At 50.6% G+C, this 18,291-nt stretch overlaps 1 protein-coding gene across 2 annotated transcripts in view; it reads left to right on the forward strand.

The window, feature by feature from the left end:
• Window positions 1-16,137, forward strand: part of EIPR1 (EARP complex and GARP complex interacting protein 1) — a 280,792-nt gene extending 264,655 nt beyond the window's left edge. For both annotated transcript variants that reach the window (XM_088479510.1, XM_088479511.1), the window contains one exon: window positions 15,820-16,137. In XM_088479510.1, the coding sequence (XP_088335636.1) occupies window positions 15,820-15,994 (175 nt within the window). In that variant the 3' untranslated portion in view covers window positions 15,995-16,137. The remainder of the gene's footprint in view (window positions 1-15,819) is intronic.
• Window positions 16,138-18,291: the final 2,154 nt, after the last annotated feature.

Raw genomic sequence — 18,291 nt, forward strand, 5'->3', positions numbered from 1 at the left:
GCGTAGGATGTAACCTGCTTGCTCTCCTGACGAATATCCTGGCTAAATTGTAATGGAGCAGCGCCCCAGGCTACCTAAGTACTTACCCGCTCGCTGTGTAAAGGTCTTCTGCTCCCCCTGCACCTGTTATCAGGACCTCTCCTGCACTGATTGAGGGGTCGCCAGCATCTGGTCCTCTTCCCGAGCCCGTATTGGTGTGCGGCTGCAGTGACATCCAGGTCCGGCAGCTGCTGTGGTTGTGTACTGGGCACTCTGGCACTGGGCGCTTCCTGGAGATGAAACCTCTCCCTCTTCTCTGTTGCGGTGGACTGGCCCATTCTCTCTCCTTACCAGGCTCCGGAGTTTGAGCCTGCTAGAGAACACTGATGGCAGCCATCTTGTATCCTGCTGTATAAGACAAGTTCTGCTGCTGACTGGAGGGTGAGAGACACTCTGTGCCCTGTAATCTGTCTCCCACCTCCCTGCTGATTAGTCTCCCAGTGGAGGTGCCCATTGTGCCAGTGCAGCTTTATAGCTCGTGGCTACTATCTGATGGTGGTTGGCTGGGACTTGTAGTTCATCTGTGCATATTTCTCACCTGAGGATCTGCTTCACTGTCTTCATACATTGCATTGTTGCTGTGTTTTCCGGAGTGTCCGTCCTCAACTCCTTCAGCTCCTGCCTGTATTAATGTCTTCCTCTGGTGCCTTATTGTGAGTTCTTTTACTATGGAGAAACCCGGCCAGGCATCTGGGGCTGCTTCTAAACTGGAGCGCTTTGCACGTAACTCTACTCTCTCTCCACCAGTGGACCCCCCTCCTGTTATTCCACCACCTCCTCCTCCCACTGCTTTGTCTAACTCTGCAAATGACTCTCATCTTTCACATATTCTGCAAGCGATTTCTGAGTCTGAAAAAGAGTTACCGGAAAGGTATGTGAAGTGTAGAATATTTCCTTGATTCGTCATGACCTTCAGAAAATCAGGGAACGAGTGGGGGAGGCTGAACCTCGTATTTCTGCTGTGGAAGATCATACTACACCTATACCTGGGCAGATTACATCCCTCTCCACTGAAGTGGCTGCTTGCCATTCAAAACTCTCTGACTTGGAGGGCCGCTCTTTGTTAGTCTTCCAGAACAAGCTGATGGATCCACTCCTGAAGTGTTTCTGGAGGAATAGCTGGTGAAGATTTTTGGCAGGGATGCCTTTTCCCCACAACTATCTGTGGAAAAAGCCCACCGCATGCCTGCTAGGCCCCCTCCTCTAGGTGCCCCGCCAAGGACATTTGCCCGTATGCCTCATTATAGGGACCGTGATGCTGTCCTATGGTCTTCATGGTTCTCATAATTTGGACAATCACTCTGTGTTCGTCTTTCTGGATTTCGCTGTGGATGTCTAAAGAAGTCGTTCTAAATTACTTCCATTTAAACACAAGTTTTGTGACCTGCAGCAACAGTATTCCATGCTTTTTCCTTCACGTTTTCATGTGGTGGCGGATGGCACTACTCATTTCCTCAATACCCCGGGTGAAGCCGAGGCTTGGTTGGCTGGACGTCCACGGCCTCACTGTTTATATCCTAGATTTGTCTTATTTGATAAATCCTGGTTCCGGTCTGGGGATCTATGAATCCGTTGCTAAATTCTCTCATATCGATTGTTTTTTTCCCACTTTCCTAATCAGTTAATTGTGTGATATTTCCTATTTGTGTGCATTTATTATATTTTGTTAAGATTTCTCTTTTTTCCTATTTTTGGTGGGATGGCGGTTTTGGGGATAGTTTACTATCTTTCTATTTGGGGCTGCCACTCCTAATGGAACAATATCGGAGGGCCTTGCTAGCAATAGCTTGGTTTATTTGCTATTTTTGTGTAAGCTTATATATGTTTATTTGTTTTTTTTGTGTATTGCCATAGGTGGTAGGCAGTGTTGTGGCTCGTTCTGCTACTTCCACATCTATTGGGGTCGGCTAGCGATTTTTCTTTCATCTGGTGTAGTTTAGAATAGGGTTTATTTGACTAATTTTTGGGGTATTTGGTATACCTTAGGTTTTGTAGGCTATGCAGGGTGGGATGTGGGTATGGGTTGGTTTGTTATTGTTTGATATATATATTTTTGTGTGTTGACGCTCTTTGCACAATGTTGATATTGGGGATTTTATGCCGGCCTATGTGTTTCTGGCGCTTGTAGGTATCCTCATTTTTTTTCTGTTTGACATTTTCTCTTTATTCTTTTTTCTTGCTTGTGACTTATTTTTAGAATTCTGGGGGCCTCCGTTTGCTCACCTGGAATGTTTGCAGTCGAAGACTCTTGTGATAAGGTCAAAAGAGCCTTGGTTTTTTTGCAGGTCAAGAAACTGAATGTGGTTATTGCTGGTCTCCAGGAGACTCAATTCTTTGGTAGTCGTATAATGGCTTTTTAAAAAGCCTTGGTTGGGATGGATGTAACATTCTACTTTCTCTCATAATTCTAGTGGCGTCTCTGTCCTGGTTCAAAAGCGTCTTCGATTTAGTCTTGAGTCAGTCCAAATTGATCCTCTGGGTAGATATGTTTTCCTTAGAGCATTGATTAACTCATTGTTTGTGCTTATTCTTGCAGTCTATATCCCCCCACCATATTCTAATGAGGTCTTGGGCAAGGCTGCAGCCATTATCAAACTTTCTCCCACTACCCGTTATTTGTTTAGGTGATGTTAATAATATAATGGATCCAGCATTGAGAGAGACCATTTCTTCTGTACCCCCCTTCCCATATCCTTTTTCTAAACTAATTGCTGAATAAGATTACTTAGATGTTTGGTGTGTGCGTTATCCATCTGCCTCTACTTTTCCTGTCAGTCTTCCACTTACCGCTCTTTTTCATGTATTTATATGATTTTTCTTTCCCTTATTTTGGTTCCCAGAGTTTCTGCAGTTGAATATTTGTCTCGGGTGTCTCCAAACCACTTTCCGCTGTGCATTACAATTGGTTCCTCTCTTTCGGAGGATGCCCAATTTTGGAAGCTTAACCCATTCTGGTTAGACCTAATGGGTTCTGGCTCTGAGTTGGAAGCTACTTGGGTTTCCTATTTTGCTGCTAACGACTCCTGTACTGATGTTTCTCTCCTTTGGGATTCCTTTAAAGCGTTTCTTAGGGCACCTTTATTAAACGCATTGCACATATTAAATTGCATCATAGGAGGCTGGAAACTGCTTTGGAAAGTGCTTTTAGGGAGGCTCTGTGCCCAGTGGGAGTGGTCGGATCACTTGTTTTATAAATCTAAGCGTAGACTGTTATTTTCCCGTCATTTGCAATATTCTCAAGCTAACGTTGGGTTTAGTTATTTAGTTTTTTTGGCAAAAGAGGATGTTGCTTCTAGCATAGTCTCAGGTATTCTTGACTCGGCTGTATTCCAGCAATCTTACTCCTCTCTTTATGCTATTAAGGTGTCATATTCTCCCTCCCAGCTTCATGCTTATTTAGAGGCAATCTGTTTACCTCGTTTGGAGGATGAGGCAGTGGAGTTTTTAGATGCTTCTTTTACAGAGGAGGAACTGGAGGCTGTTATCTCCTCCTTTCCCCAATGTAAAGATCCTGGAGTTGATGGTGTCCCGATAGAAGTGTATCAGAAATGTTAACATTTTATTATCCCCTGTCTTCTTGAGACTTTAGATGCTCTTATGACTGCTTGTTGTCTCCCGCCATCCATGTCGGAGGCCTTGCACTGGCTATTGAGCCTTTAGCGTGTCTCATTTGCTCGGATTCTGCTATTCTGGGTCTGCGGGCAGCCCGTGTAATTGACAAAATTGCTCTCTATGCGGATGATATGTTGTTATTTTTAGCTGACGCTGGTCCTTCTCTAGAGTGTTTGATGAAAGTTATTGAGGATTTTGGCTGCTTTTCAGGGTTATTGATTAACTGTTCCAAGTCTAGTATTTTTCCTTTGATTGGTTCCCTACCTCCTTCCCCTACTCTCTCTTGCCCTCTCCAAGGGACTCTGGACCTTATTCAGAGGCGGCCGTACGGTCTACGACCGCACGGCCACCTCGATGTTTGGCCAGTGCACATGCGCACGAGGGAGCCGGCTCCCTCGTGCGCATGCGTGAGACCCGCTACGACCGACAGCGCCGGTCGTAGCGGGTCTCTTTCCAAAGGGGGCGAGCTGTCGATGTTGATTGACAGCTCGCCCCGTTTGGAAGGTGGGTCGGGGGGGGGTGGCCGCCCAAACGGAGGCGTTCCCATGGGAACGCCTACCTTTTGGGGGAGGCCCCACTGACATCACTAGTGATGTCAGTGGAGAGCTTCCGGCTCTGACAGAGCCAGAAGCTCTCTGGGGCTTACGACAAGTGAGACCCTACCCTAGGGTCTCGTTGTAAGCCCCGATGGTGGCGATGGTCTCTGACCATCGCGACCATCACTCGAGTGGTCGTTAGAGCTGTGGGTGTAAACCCACAGCCTAACGACCGAAACAGAGGCGGGCGGTCAGGATGCAAGTGGCCGCCCAGTTTCTGAGCGACCGCTTGCATCCTCCGACGACCTCTGAATGAGGGCCTCTCTCCTTTAGGTATCTGGGTGTCTCCATTTTAACTAATCTTGCTGATTTTGTATAACTTAATGTGATGCCCATTACCTCAGTGTTTAAACAAAAGATTCATGTTTGGAAGAAACTTCCACTTACGGTCACGGGTCGCATACATTTGTTTAAAATGTCTATTCGGCCTAAGTACCTTTATGTTTTACAGCATTCCCCTGTATTTGTTCCCCCCAATTTTTTTTTTCCTATATTGACTCTATTTTATCTTTCTTAATCTGGGGGATAAGAAACCTTGGATTGCTCTCCGTACCCTATGTAGATGCAAATCTTCAGGTGGTCTGGCTCTTTCTAATTTGAGACTTTATTATATGCCATCACAATTGTCTCATCTGGTTACTTGGCTGACAGCTAGTAGTGACACTACTCTGGCGAGATTTCTTGGTGAGCAGTCCCCTTTAACTCCCTTACAGGTCTTGCTTTCTATGAAAATACCAGGCAGAACTCCCCCTTTACTCCGGCAGGCCCAATTGGTCTTGCGTTATGCTATGGGACTATTTGAGGATGAGGGTATGGACCCTGATGTCCCACTATCATCTTTCTGAGCTGGGTGTGCTGGGCCTGGAGTCCCTTTGGATTTCTCATGTTATCAAAACACTTGGTCATTGGTTTCATGATGGTGTTCACCATTCTTTTGACCATTTGCGCATGGAATTTGGCCTTCCCCATGTGGCCTTCTATAAATACCTCCAGCTCCATCATGCCCTGCGCACCCAGTTTCAAACTGATCCTATTTCATTATCCGCTTCTCCTCTTAAACTTGCACTTCTATTACCTTCTCGTAAGACTGTTTCCTATCTTTGCAGTGATCTTACCTCTCTTAATTTGCCAGATGCCCTTCTTAAATGGAAGGGCATCTGGCATATTAATGAATAAATGGGAACTAAATTTGGGCTTTCTTCAGGATGAGCAATGTTGCTAGGCTCTGTAAGGTACATTTCCCCTTTTGTCTGTTTTAAACAAATCCATTATGTCGTTCTGCACAGGTCTTACCGTTCCCCTATCTCTATTGTGCATATTGATGTTAATGTTCCAACTAACTGCCCCAAATGTCATGCACTTGATTGCGACTTTTGACATTTATTATGGGATTGCCCTAGGGCTAGTGATTTTTGGACATTAGTTTGGTCAGATATTTAATTCAATTTCCCATCATTACCCCCACCAGGAGCTAAACTTTGTCTATTTACACTGGCTTTTTAGGAAATGTTTAATATTACTATTTACCATTATGTTTTATCTACTTTGGTTAAAGTGATTATTGCCCGTTCCTGGTGTGCGCCGGACCCTCCAGTCATATACAAGTGATGGGCGCTGGTTAACGATACATTTGACCATAAACGGTATGTTTATACTAGTCATAAGGCCATTGTTAAATTTCATAAGATATGGGATAGATGGGCCCTTTCTCCACTGGGTCTTTGCAGACCTGTTGGGGATCCTCCAGTGTAATCTTCTATCTTTCTTATAAGAGTGTTTCTCTAATATGTTTTTTTTTTCTATTCATTCCTTTGTTTGTGTTAAGGCTCAGAGCAACAGTGGGGGAAAAGGTCTTGCACAGTCCTGAGGGCTGTAGTATCTTGGCTAGATGCAGCCGTATAGTGGTGGTGTGGCCTTTGGGCCGGTAGCAGCCACTTGAGGCATGTGGGACAATGAGTGGTGGTGCGGCCTTTGGGTCAGTCGCAGCCTCTGGGCTGGTTGAGGCCTGGTAGCCAATAAGTTGTGGTGCGGCCTTTGGGCCAGTAGCAGCCCCGGGAATGTTGAAGCCTGTAGGCAAACAAGTTGAGGTGCGGCCTCTGGGCCGGTAGCAGCCTCTGGGCTGGTTGAGGCCTGAGGGCTAGTAAGCTGTGGTGTGGCCTTTGGGCCGGTAGCAGCCTTTGGGCTGGATGCTGTCTTGAGGGCAGAATGACTTGGCAAGAGGACGCTGAGGTGTGCACAGTGTCGCCGGGTTGACACCAGCGGAAGGATGCAGAGTTGCATACAGAGGACGCTAAGGTGCGCTTAGTGGCGCCGTGATGACACCAGCGGTTGTACACAGGGTGCGTACACAGGATGCTGAGGTGCGCTTAATGCCGCCCAGATGACACCAGCGGTATACACAAGGTTGCAGGGCCGGACTGGCCATCTGGCACTTCTGGCATATGCCAGAAGGGCCGATGGCCTTATGGGCCGCTATCCTGATCACAAAACTAGACACAGAGAGCTGATTAATCACTTAAAGCCCCGCCGCCTACTGTACGGGGCCAGTAAGCAGTGGGTGGGAGGAGGAGTAGCCTGACTGTGCAGCCGGCCCTGGCTCACTGACATGCATCAGCCATCGCGGAGAACAGGAACAGACCACACAGCAGGCAAGAGGAGCAGCAGAGTGGGAGGAGACTAATACAAGAGGTCAGTAGGAGAAATAGCATTATCAGTAAATACAGTGTGTACAGGGGCCAGTTCCAGCAATGCAGGGGTTAATCCGCTGCTGCACGGAACAGTGCAGAGACTGAGGGAGATTCTCACCTCCTCCACTTAGGTCTGAGCACATGCATTGCAGAGACGTGAGACAGCTGAGATGATTCAGTGTACACACTGGGGAGTCTCTATAGAGCTCCTCCCTGCTTCTGCCTGGCTGTCACTACACAGGCTACTATCCTACCTCTAGAATCAGCAGTAATATAACTAACCTGGACAGAGAAATAAAGTAAGGAGCTGCTTTTAACTTGATTGACCCAGTAGTTGCTACCAATGCACATGGGAATGGCAAGGCACAACATGCACAGTCACTAGCAGGAATACCTCCATTTATACACAATCAGACCCCCTCCTCCCAGCCTATCATCTATCCACTTCCCTGTCACTAGGAGGGATGCTGTCACCACCTGCAGAACAGCACCAGGTACCTGGAGCCTTCTACCTGCAGATTTAGCCCCATTCATGATATGCACTCTCACACTGACTCCACCATCCCCCGACCACCTGTATGACATCACTGACCAATGTCAGTCTGGCTGAGGAGTATCATACATATTACAGCTTACATGCAGCTAAAAGGTAGAGACATATCATAGCCTGCCCCCAAATCTGTGTGCAGAGCTCTTACACCACCACCCTGACCCCTCCATACCCCGAACTCTCTCTCTGAACTACCTCCCTGACCCCTCCATGCCCAACACTACCTCTCTGCAGTTCCCCTGACCCATACCTGCTTCTATCTCTTTGTACAACTGACCATACCCCTCCATACTGTACCTGCCACTATGTAGCCACACTACCCCTTATCTCCTCCTTACCTCACACTGCCTGTCTGCACTACCCTCCTGACTCCTCCATGCCCACCACTACCTCTCTGCACTACCCTCCTGACTCCTCCTTACCTCACACTGCCTCTCTGCACTACCCTCCTGACTCCTCCATGCCCACCACTGCCTCTCTGTACTACCCCCCTGACTCCTCCATGCCCACCACTACCTCTCTGCACTACCCTCCTGACTCCTCCTTGCCCACCACTACCTCTCTGCACTACCTCCTGAATGCTCCATGCCCACCACTGCCTCTCTGCACTATCCCCCTGACTCCTCCTTACCTCACACTGCTTCTCCACTAACCCCCTGACTCCTCCATGCCCACCACTGCACTACCCTCTTGACTCCTCCATGCCCACCACTACCTCTCTGCACTACCCTACTGACTCCTCCATGCCCACCACTACCTCTCTGCACTACCCTCCTGACTCCTCCATGCCCACCACTGCCTCTATGCACTACCCTCCTGACTCCTCCATGCCCACCACTGCCTGTCTGCACTACCCTCCTGACTCCTCCATGCCCACCACTACCTCTCTGCACTACCCTCCTGACTCCTCCATGCCCACCACTACCTCTCTGCACTACCCTCCTGACTCCTTACCTCACACTGCCTCTCTGCACTACCCTCCTGACTCCTCCATGCCCACCACTGCCTCTCTGTACTACCCTCCTGACTCCTCCCTGCCCACCACTACCTCTCTGCACTACCCTCCTGACTCCTCCATGCCCACCACTGCCTCTCTGCACTACCCCCCTGACTCCTCCTTACCTCACACTGCTCTCTGCACTACCCCCCTGACTCCTCCATGCCCACCACTACCTCTCTGCACTACCCTCTTGACTCCTCCATGCCCACCACTACCTCTCTGCACTACCCTCCTGACTCCTCCATGCCCACCACTACCTCTCTGCACTACCCTCCTGACTCCTCCATGCCCACCACTGCCTCTATGTACTACCCTCCTGACTCCTCCATGCCCACCACTGCCTGTCTGCACTACCCTCCTGACTCCTCCATGCCCACCACTACCTCTCTGCACTACCCTCCTGACTCCTCCATGCCCACCACTACCTCTCTGCACTACCCTCCTGACTCCTCCATGCCCACCACTACCTCTCTGCACTACCCTCCTGACTCCTCCATGCCCACCACTGCCTCTATGCACTACCCTCCTGACTCCTCCATTCCCACCACTGCCTGTCTGCACTACCCTCCTGACTCCTCCATGCCCACCACTACCTCTCTGCACTACCCTCCTGACTCCTCCATGCCCACCACTACCTCTATGCACTACCCTCCTGACTCCTCCATGCCCACCACTACCTCTATGCACTACCCTCCTGACTCCTCCATGCCCACCACTGCCTGTCTGCACTACCCTCCTGACTCCTCCATGCCCACCACCACCTCTCTGCACTACCCTCCTGACTCCTCCATGCCCACCACTACCTCTCTGCACTACCCTCCTGACTCCTCCATGCCCACCACTACCCTCCTCACTCCTCCATGCCCACCACTACCTCTCTGCACTACCCTCCTGACTCCTCCATGCCCACCACTGCCTGTCTGCACTACCCTCCTGACTCCTCCATGCCCACCACCACCTCTCTGCACTACCCTCCTGACTCCTCCATGCCCACCACTACCTCTCTGCACTACGCTCCTGACTCCTCCATGCCCACGACTACCCTCCTCACTCCTCCTTGCCCACCACTACCTCTCTGCACTACCCTCCTGACTCCTCCTTGCCCACCACCACCTCTCTGCACTACCCTCCTGACTCCTCCATGCCCACCACTACCTCTCTGCACTACCCTCCTGACTCCTCCATGCCCACCACCACCTCTCTGCACTACCCTCCTGACTCCTCCATGCCCACCACTACCTCTCTGCACTACCATCCTGACTCCTCCATGCCCACCACTACCTCTCTGCACTACCCTCCTGACTCCTCCATGCCCACCACCACCTCTCTGCACTACCCTCCTGACTCCTCCATGCCCACCACTACCTCTCTGCACTACCCTCCTGACTCCTCCATGCCCATCACTACCTCTCTGCACTACCCTCCTCACTCCTCCATGCCCACCACTACCTCTCTGCACTACCCTCCTGACTCCTCCATGCCCACCACTACCTCTCTGCACTACCCTCCTCACTCCTCCATGCCCACCACTACCTCTCTGCACTACCCTCCTGACTCCTCCATGCCCACCACTACCTCTCTGCACTACCCTCCTGACTCCTCCATGCCCACCACTACCCCTATGCACTACCCTCCTGACTCCTCCATGCCCACCACCACCTATCTGCACTACCCTCCTGACTCCTCCATGCCCACCACTACCTCTCTGCACTACCCTCCTGACTCCTCCATGCCCACCACTACCTCTCTGCACTACCCTCCTGACTCCTCCATGCCCACCACTACCCCTATGCACTACCCTCCTGACTCCTCCATGCCCACCACCACCTCTCTGCACTACCCTCCTGACTCCTCCATGCCCACCACTACCTCTCTGCACTACCCTCCTGACTCCTCCATGCCCACCACTACCTCTCTGCACTACCCTCCTGACTCCTCCATGCCCATCACTACCTCTCTGCACTACCCTCCTCCCTCCTCCATGCCCACCACTACCTCTCTGCACTACCCTCCTGACTCCTCCATGCCCACCACTACCTCTCTGCACTAAAAATCCTGACTCCTCCATGCCCACCACTACCTCTCTGCACTACCCTCCTGACTCCTCCATGCCCACCACTACCCCTATGCACTACCCTCCTGACTCCTCCATGCCCACCACTACCCCTATGCACTACCCTCCTGACTCCTCCATGCCCACCACTACCTCTATGCACTACCCTCCTGACTCCTCCATGCCCACCACTACCTCTCTGCACTACCCTCCTGACTCCTCCATGCCCACCACTGCCTCTCTGCACTACCCTCCTGACTCCTCCATGCCTACCACCGCCTCTCTGCACTACCCTCCTGACTCCTCCATGCCCACCACTACCCCTATGCACTACCCTCCTGACTCCTCCATGCCCACCACCACCTCTCTGCACTACCCTCCTGACTCCTCCATGCCCTCCACTACCTCTCTGCACTACCCTCCTGACTCCTCCATGCCCACCACTACCTCTCTGCACTACCCTCCTGACTCCTCCATGCCCATCACTACCTCTCTGCACTACCCTCCTGACTCCTCCATGCCCACCACTACCTCTCTGCACTACCCTCCTGACTCCTCCATGCCCACCACTACCTCTCTGCACTACCCTCCTCACTCCTCCATACCCACCACTACCTCTATGCACTACCCTCCTGACTCCTCCATGCCCACCAATACCTCTCTGCACTACCCTCCTGACTCCTCCATGCCCACCACTACCTCTATGCACTACCCTCCTGACTCCTCCATGCCCACCACTACCTCTCTGCACTACCCTCCTGACTCCTCCATGCCCACCACTACCTCTATGCACTACCCTCCTGACTCCCCCATGCCCACCACTGCCTCTCTGCACTACCCTCCTGACTCCTCCATGCCCACCACTACCTCTCTGCACTACCCTCCTGACTCCTCCATGCCCACCACTACCTCTATGCACTACCCTCCTGACTCCTCCATGCCCACCACTACCTCTCTGCACTACCCTCCTGACTCCTCCATGCCCACCACTACCTCTCTGCACCACCCTCCTGACTCCTCCATGCCCACCACTACCTCTCTGCACCACCCTCCTGACTCCTCCATGCCCACCACTGCCTCTCTGCACTACCCTCCTGACTCCTCCATGCCCACCACTACCTCTCTGCTCTACCCTCCTGACTCCTCCATGCCCACCACTACCTCTCTGCACTACCCTCCTGACTCCTCCATGCCCACCACTGCCTCTCTGCACTACCCTCCTGGCTCCTCCATGCCCACCACTGCCTCTCTGCACTACCCTCCTGACTCCTCCATGCCCACCACTACCTCTCTGCTCTACCCTCCTGACTCCTCCATGCCCACCACTGCCTGTCTGCACTACCCTCCTGACTCCTCCATGCCCACCACTACCTCTCTGCACTACCCTCCTGACTCCTCCATGCCCACCACTACCTCTCTGCACTACCCTCCTGACTCCTCCGTGCCCACCACTACCTCTCTGCACTACCCTCCTGACTCCTCCGTGCCCACCACTACCTCTCTGCACTACCCTCCTGACTCCTCCTTACCTCACACTACCTCTCTGCACTACCCTCCTGACTCCTCCATGCCCACCATTACCTCTCTACACTACCCTCTGACTCCTCCATGCCCACCACTACCTCTCTGCACTACCCTCCTGACTCCTCCATGCCCACTACCTCTCTGCACTACCCTCCTGACTCCTCCATGCCCATCACTGCCTCTCTGCACTACCCTCCTGACTCCTCCATGCCTACCACTGCCTCTCTGCACTACCCTACTGACTCCTCCATGCCCACCACTACCTCTCTGCTCTACCCTCCTGACTCCTCCATGCCCACCACTACCTCTCTGCACTACCCTCCTGACTCCTTCTTACCTCACACTACCTCTCTACACTACCCTCTGACTCCTCCATGCCCACCACTACCTCTATGCACTACCCTCCTGACTCCTCCAACCCCACCACTACCTCTATGCACTACCCTCCTGACTCCTCCTTTCCCACCACTACCTCTCTGCACTACCGTCCTGACTCCTCCATGCCCACCACTACCTCTCTGCCCTACCCTCCTGACTCCTCCATGCCCACCACTACCTCTATGCACTACCCTCCTGACTCCTCCATGCCCACCACTACCTCTCTGCACTACCCTCCTGACTCCTCCATGCCCACCACTACCTCTCTGCACTACCCTCCTGACTCCTCCATGCCCACCACTACCTCCTTGCACTACCCTCCTGACTCCTCCATGCCCACCACTACCTCTCTGCTCTACCCTCCTGACTCCTCCATGCCCACCACTACCTCTCTGCACTACCCTCCTGACTCCTTCTTACCTCACACTACCTCTCTACACTACCCTCTGACTCCTCCATGCCCACCACTACCTCTATGCACTACCCTCCTGACTCCTCCAACCCCACCACTACCTCTATGCACTACCCTCCTGACTCCTCCTTTCCCACCACTACCTCTCTGCACTACCGTCCTGACTCCTCCATGCCCACCACTACCTCTCTGCACTACCCTCCTGACTCCTCCATGCCCACCACTACCTCTATGCACTACCCTCCTGACTCCTCCATGCCCACCACTACCTCTCTGCACTACCCTCCTGACTCCTCCATGCCCACCACTACCTCTCTGCACTACCCTCCTGACTCCTCCATGCCCACCACTACCTCCTTGCACTACCCTCCTGACTCCTCCATGCCCACCACTACCTCTCTGCACTACCCTCCTGACTCCTCCATGCCCACCACTACCTCTCTGCACTACCGTCCTGACTCCTCCGTGCCCACCACTATTTCTCTGCACTACCCTCCTGACTCCTCCGTGCCCACCACTACCTCTATGCACTACCCTCCTGACTCCTCCATGCCCACCACTACCTCTCTGCACTACCCTCCTGACTCCTCCATGCCCACCACTACCTCCTTGCACTACCCTCCTGACTCCTCCATGCCCACCACTACCTCTCTGGACTACCCTCCTGACTCCTCCATGCGCACCACTACCTCTCTGCACTACCCTCCTGACTCCTCCATGCCCACCACTACCTCCTTGCACTACCCTCCTGACTCCTCCATGCCCACCACTACCTCTATGCAATACCCTCCTGACTCCTCCATGCCCACCACTACCTCTCTACACTACCCTCCTGACTCCTCCATGCCCACCACTACCTCTCTGCACTACCCTCCTGACTCCTCCATGCCCACCACTACCTCTCTGCACTACCCCCCTGACTCCTCCATGCCCACCACTACCTCTCTGCACTACCCCCCTGACTCCTCCATACTGTACCTGCCACTACGTATCTGCACTACCAACTGACCCCTCCATACCTGCCTTTGCCTCTCCCCCTGACCTCTCCATTCCCTAAACTACACCTCTGCACTATATCACTTAGCCCTACATAACTGACCCTTACATACCCAGCACTACAACACTGGTCTGTGAAGCCACTAGTTTTATTTGCCTAGTACCAGACATTCATGCCTCACGAGGCCACGCCTCTCCCCATAAGATTACACTCCATTTCTGGAGCCAGCGGGCCTATGGTGCGCACTACTGTGATCTACTTGGTGATCAGCACTTTATTATGTACAATAACAGAAATGATTGATGTGGGCAGAACGCGCATTATACACTTCACCAGCAACACCTCATCTGTGTGCAACAATATTCTGCATGGAGCCCACAGCAGGTGGACCTGTGTGCTTTAAATGCCAGGGCCGATTTTTGGTCCCAGTCCGGCCCTGCAAGGTTGCGTACTCTGATGTGCGGCCTGTGTCACCGGGTTGGCACAAAACGCTGGGTTGCGCACTCGGAATGCTGAGTGCGGGCTGTGCCATCTGGATGACACAAATGACAGCTGAAGCAAATGTAGACCGTGCCGCCTGAATGGCATAAACAGGGAAGCAGGCTAGGTGCTGGGAACTCGACTGTGAAACAGGAGACCAAAACAACACCCGGAAACACGTGAACGCTATCACCGGCAAGGACTGAAGGGCCGGCCTCGAATAGAACAGAAACAGGGCCCAACCAGAACAAGTTTCCCTAATGACAGGTTATAGAGCACTTGGGCTGTGTTCAGACAGGAGAATCAATCAATGTGCACACAGACAGGCAGTAATTAGAGCAGAGGCTCAGCAGCAACCAGGACTGGAACTGCAACAATATGCTGCTAACAACAGATCCTAACAGGAGGAAGGAGGAGACTTCAGCGAACGCTTGTACGGCGTTCACCCCGCACAGCATTGGCAGCGCGGCGGCTTGTGACAGTTTGTCTCTCTTTGCCTCCATGCGCGAGATCCTTATAACCTATATCTATGTTGTAGGTTTGGCTTATTATTACTGATTTCCCATTTGACCTTGTATTTTGTTATACAATGTTGTGCTCTTTGGTGGCAACTCTCATTTGTCTTTTGCAATGTTATTGTTTTTATTTTATTTTTTTATTGTTTATATTAAGTATAAAAAGTGTTCAATAAAAATTTACCTGATTTAAAATATATGTATATATCACAATACAAAGTACAGTAGTAGCCAAGTTGTTTATGTGATTCCAATTGTGCTTCTGCCGGCCAGTACTATTGATCTTGGTCTTTTCAAAACTCTGTGAAAAGATATTTAATATTGTATAGGTACATTCTTGTCCTATGCTTATTTGTATGATATATTCATCAACTTTCATTATATCTTTTAAAGTCAGGTTATTTTTTTATTCTTTCACAGAACAAGCTTGTCCTCTCTAAGTTCTCATAAAAGCAGGTTTGAAGTGTTTAATACATTTTTAAAGATAATTAAATGCGATTTTGACCTTGATAGTTCAGAAAAAGATAATTTGATCCAATGGCCCTGCACACACACACACACTTCATAAGGTTTTGCTTTGCGTTGCGTCATTGTTGACGTTGCTTTCAGCATTCAGAAGCATAAACGTTTTATACTATGGTTGTATTTTTTTGGGAATGCTCACAATGAATTATGCTGCAGGAAGCTTTGAGACGATTAAATGAACACACTTCTAGTGCTCTGTTAAGGACAAAGTACAAGGTTTGGTCTTCGCTTTTAACTAGTGTTTTCAGCATCAGTGACAGTAACAGGCTGATGGCGCTTGACATAAATACAAGAAAATATATATAAAATATCTAATTGTCAGGATGTCCTGAGGTCATGGATCAAAGTCTGTCAGCCTTGTTCCACGCTTACAATTACCATGTTGAATAAATAAGTGACATTGTATTTTTGTTTCACAAGCTAATTGCATTTTGTTTTGTTTCTCTCGCAGAACAAAAGAGCCACTCCAGGACAGTATAATCGCTACCTATGATGAGCATGAGGACAGCGTGTATGCAGTGGAATGGTCCTCAGCAGACCCCTGGCTCTTTGCTTCCTTAAGTTATGATGGGAGGCTGGTTATTAACCGAGTCCCAAGAGCACTGAAATATAACATACTGCTGTAATTTGTTCGTTTGTTTTAGCCGAAGTGATTGCATGTCACTCACCGCTTATGTCCTGTAATTTGTAGACTTGAGAGATGAATATCTGGAATGTGTTATTATATTTGTTTACTGTAAGCTTTCTAATAAATGACCAAATCTCGGGACCGTGGCTGACCTCCTTATATTGTTCTATTCACGTGCTGTCATACTCTACTCAAAGAAAATGTCCCTTAAAGATAATAAAATACATTTGTACATATACCGAGTAGGACTAGGGCTGAATACCCCACATATATATCCCGATTGTGGATGGATGCTTTAGAAACAATGTATATGGAAATTGGCTTTGGTATTCATGTAGGATCAAGTCTGTTGGAACAAATACTTCAAATGTTTTAATCAATGAAAGTGCTAAACAATTACATATGGCATGAAAAATAAATGTGTAACCAGATATAAAAAGCGGCATGCAATATCCAAACGTGTGTGTGTTTGTATATATATATATATATATATATATATATATAAACGGGATGTAGTTATGAGTCCGGCAGCTGCGATTCCGCCGGTCTCAGTACAGACAAGGGGATCCCGAAAAGGGACTTAAGATAGGCGTTGAAATACTGACGCCTGTCTTAATACCAACGCTGGAACGCCCAAGGACGCCAGCCCGAACTAGGTGAGGCAAGGGAGTGTGTAGCGTTAGCCTTTTAAGTTTAGGGAGCATAGCGGGCTTAGGTTTTGGGGGGTTAGGGTTAGGCACCCCTAGGGGGGAGGGTTAGGCACCACTGGAGAGGGGTTAGGGTTAGGCACTAAGGGGGGAGGGTTAGGTTTAGGCACGAGGAGGGGAGGGTTAGTTTAGGCACTAACATGGATGGATAGGGTGCGGGGTGGGGAGGGTTAGGCTACAAAAAGGGAGGGTTAGGGGGGGAAGGGGGGAGGGTAAATATACTTGGCCGACCCCTGTCGGGATACCAACCATCGGGATACCATTGGTTTGTATTCTGACAGGAGGCATTCCGACAGCCGGCATTATAAATCCAGTCCAGAACAACATATATGAGAAATGCCGGTACCTTAAGGAAAAAGATATGTTTACAGCTTTTTGTTGGGTAAGTAGTGTCTGCTTGTCCCAATGCACTGGTGCAGTTTTACTATCCCTATCTTACCCTATGCAGCGCCGTCTGTTCCCAATCCTTACCCAGCGTCAGGTGTGCTGCTGCCGCTGTCCCAATAAGCAGACCGGCTGGTGATATCCAAACAGGCTTGGAAGCGTGCAGCGTAGCCCCCATTCTGGTTAAAGTCCGCGCGGCGGCAATGGTTACAAGCGTGACGGTACACCTGTCGGCGTTTCATATCGTAGGGCAGCGTCCAAAGACTCAGCGTCGGATCTACATTGTGACCATCAGTCGCAGCCTGGGCCATCAGAGTGAGCCTAAAGCTACTCAGAACGGCCGCCTCCTCTCCGCTGACGAGGCCAGTAAATCCGGGTCGGAAAAGGTAGTTAGTGTCCGCGGCGCACCCGCAAAATGGAGGCAACTCGTCTCCGTTTTGGTAAACGGTCCCTGGCTTCACCCAGGGACATCGGTTAGGTCTAGACTATACAAGGCTGATGGACCTGTGACGTCACACCCACGTGACCCGGCCTGAAAGGGGGAGGGGCGGGCATGCTAACGGGGGACCAAAAGTGTCCCTTCGCGGGCTCGCTGTGCTCGCCACGCTTCGGGCACGGTGACTCGCTGCGCTCGCCACAAATATTTATTCCCCCTCTATGCCCTAGTGGATGGTAACACAGGAGCGGTCCAGCCTCCAGCAGCGGTCACGTGGTGGATACGTCACAGAGGTCCTTTAGCCACATAGGAAATAGCAGCAACCCAGGGACATCTGCAGCCTATCGATCAGGCTGCAATGTCCAGAGCACTGCAAGCAACATCACAGGATGTGATCCACACATGCGCAGCTGTTGAGGAACTTGTCTACTTCTGATGTGAAGCACAGGCAACCAGTGTGTGTCACAGGTAAAAAGGCAGGATAATTCCTGATTTTTCTACATACAGTATGTACAGCAGTTGGCTGAGCATCATGGAAATGTAGTTTAATATTACAGTTAATACAGTTTTAATATTACAGTGATGTTATATTGCTGCTACTCAAGGGTTTTTGCAGTCCCAATTGTTAGATTGATACATATGACGATATAGACAGACGTGGACAAATTTGCTGGAACCCTTCCAGCCCATTGAAACAATGCCTCATCCCTCCTGAAAAGTGCTGAAATGAAAATCTAATGTTTCCTGTATACCTGCATGCCTTTTGTA

Source organism: Taudactylus pleione, unplaced genomic scaffold (genome assembly GCF_031769625.1).
Source record: "Taudactylus pleione unplaced genomic scaffold, aTauple2 ptg000238l, whole genome shotgun sequence".
In the NCBI taxonomy this organism is placed as follows: Eukaryota; Metazoa; Chordata; class Amphibia; order Anura; family Myobatrachidae; genus Taudactylus; species Taudactylus pleione.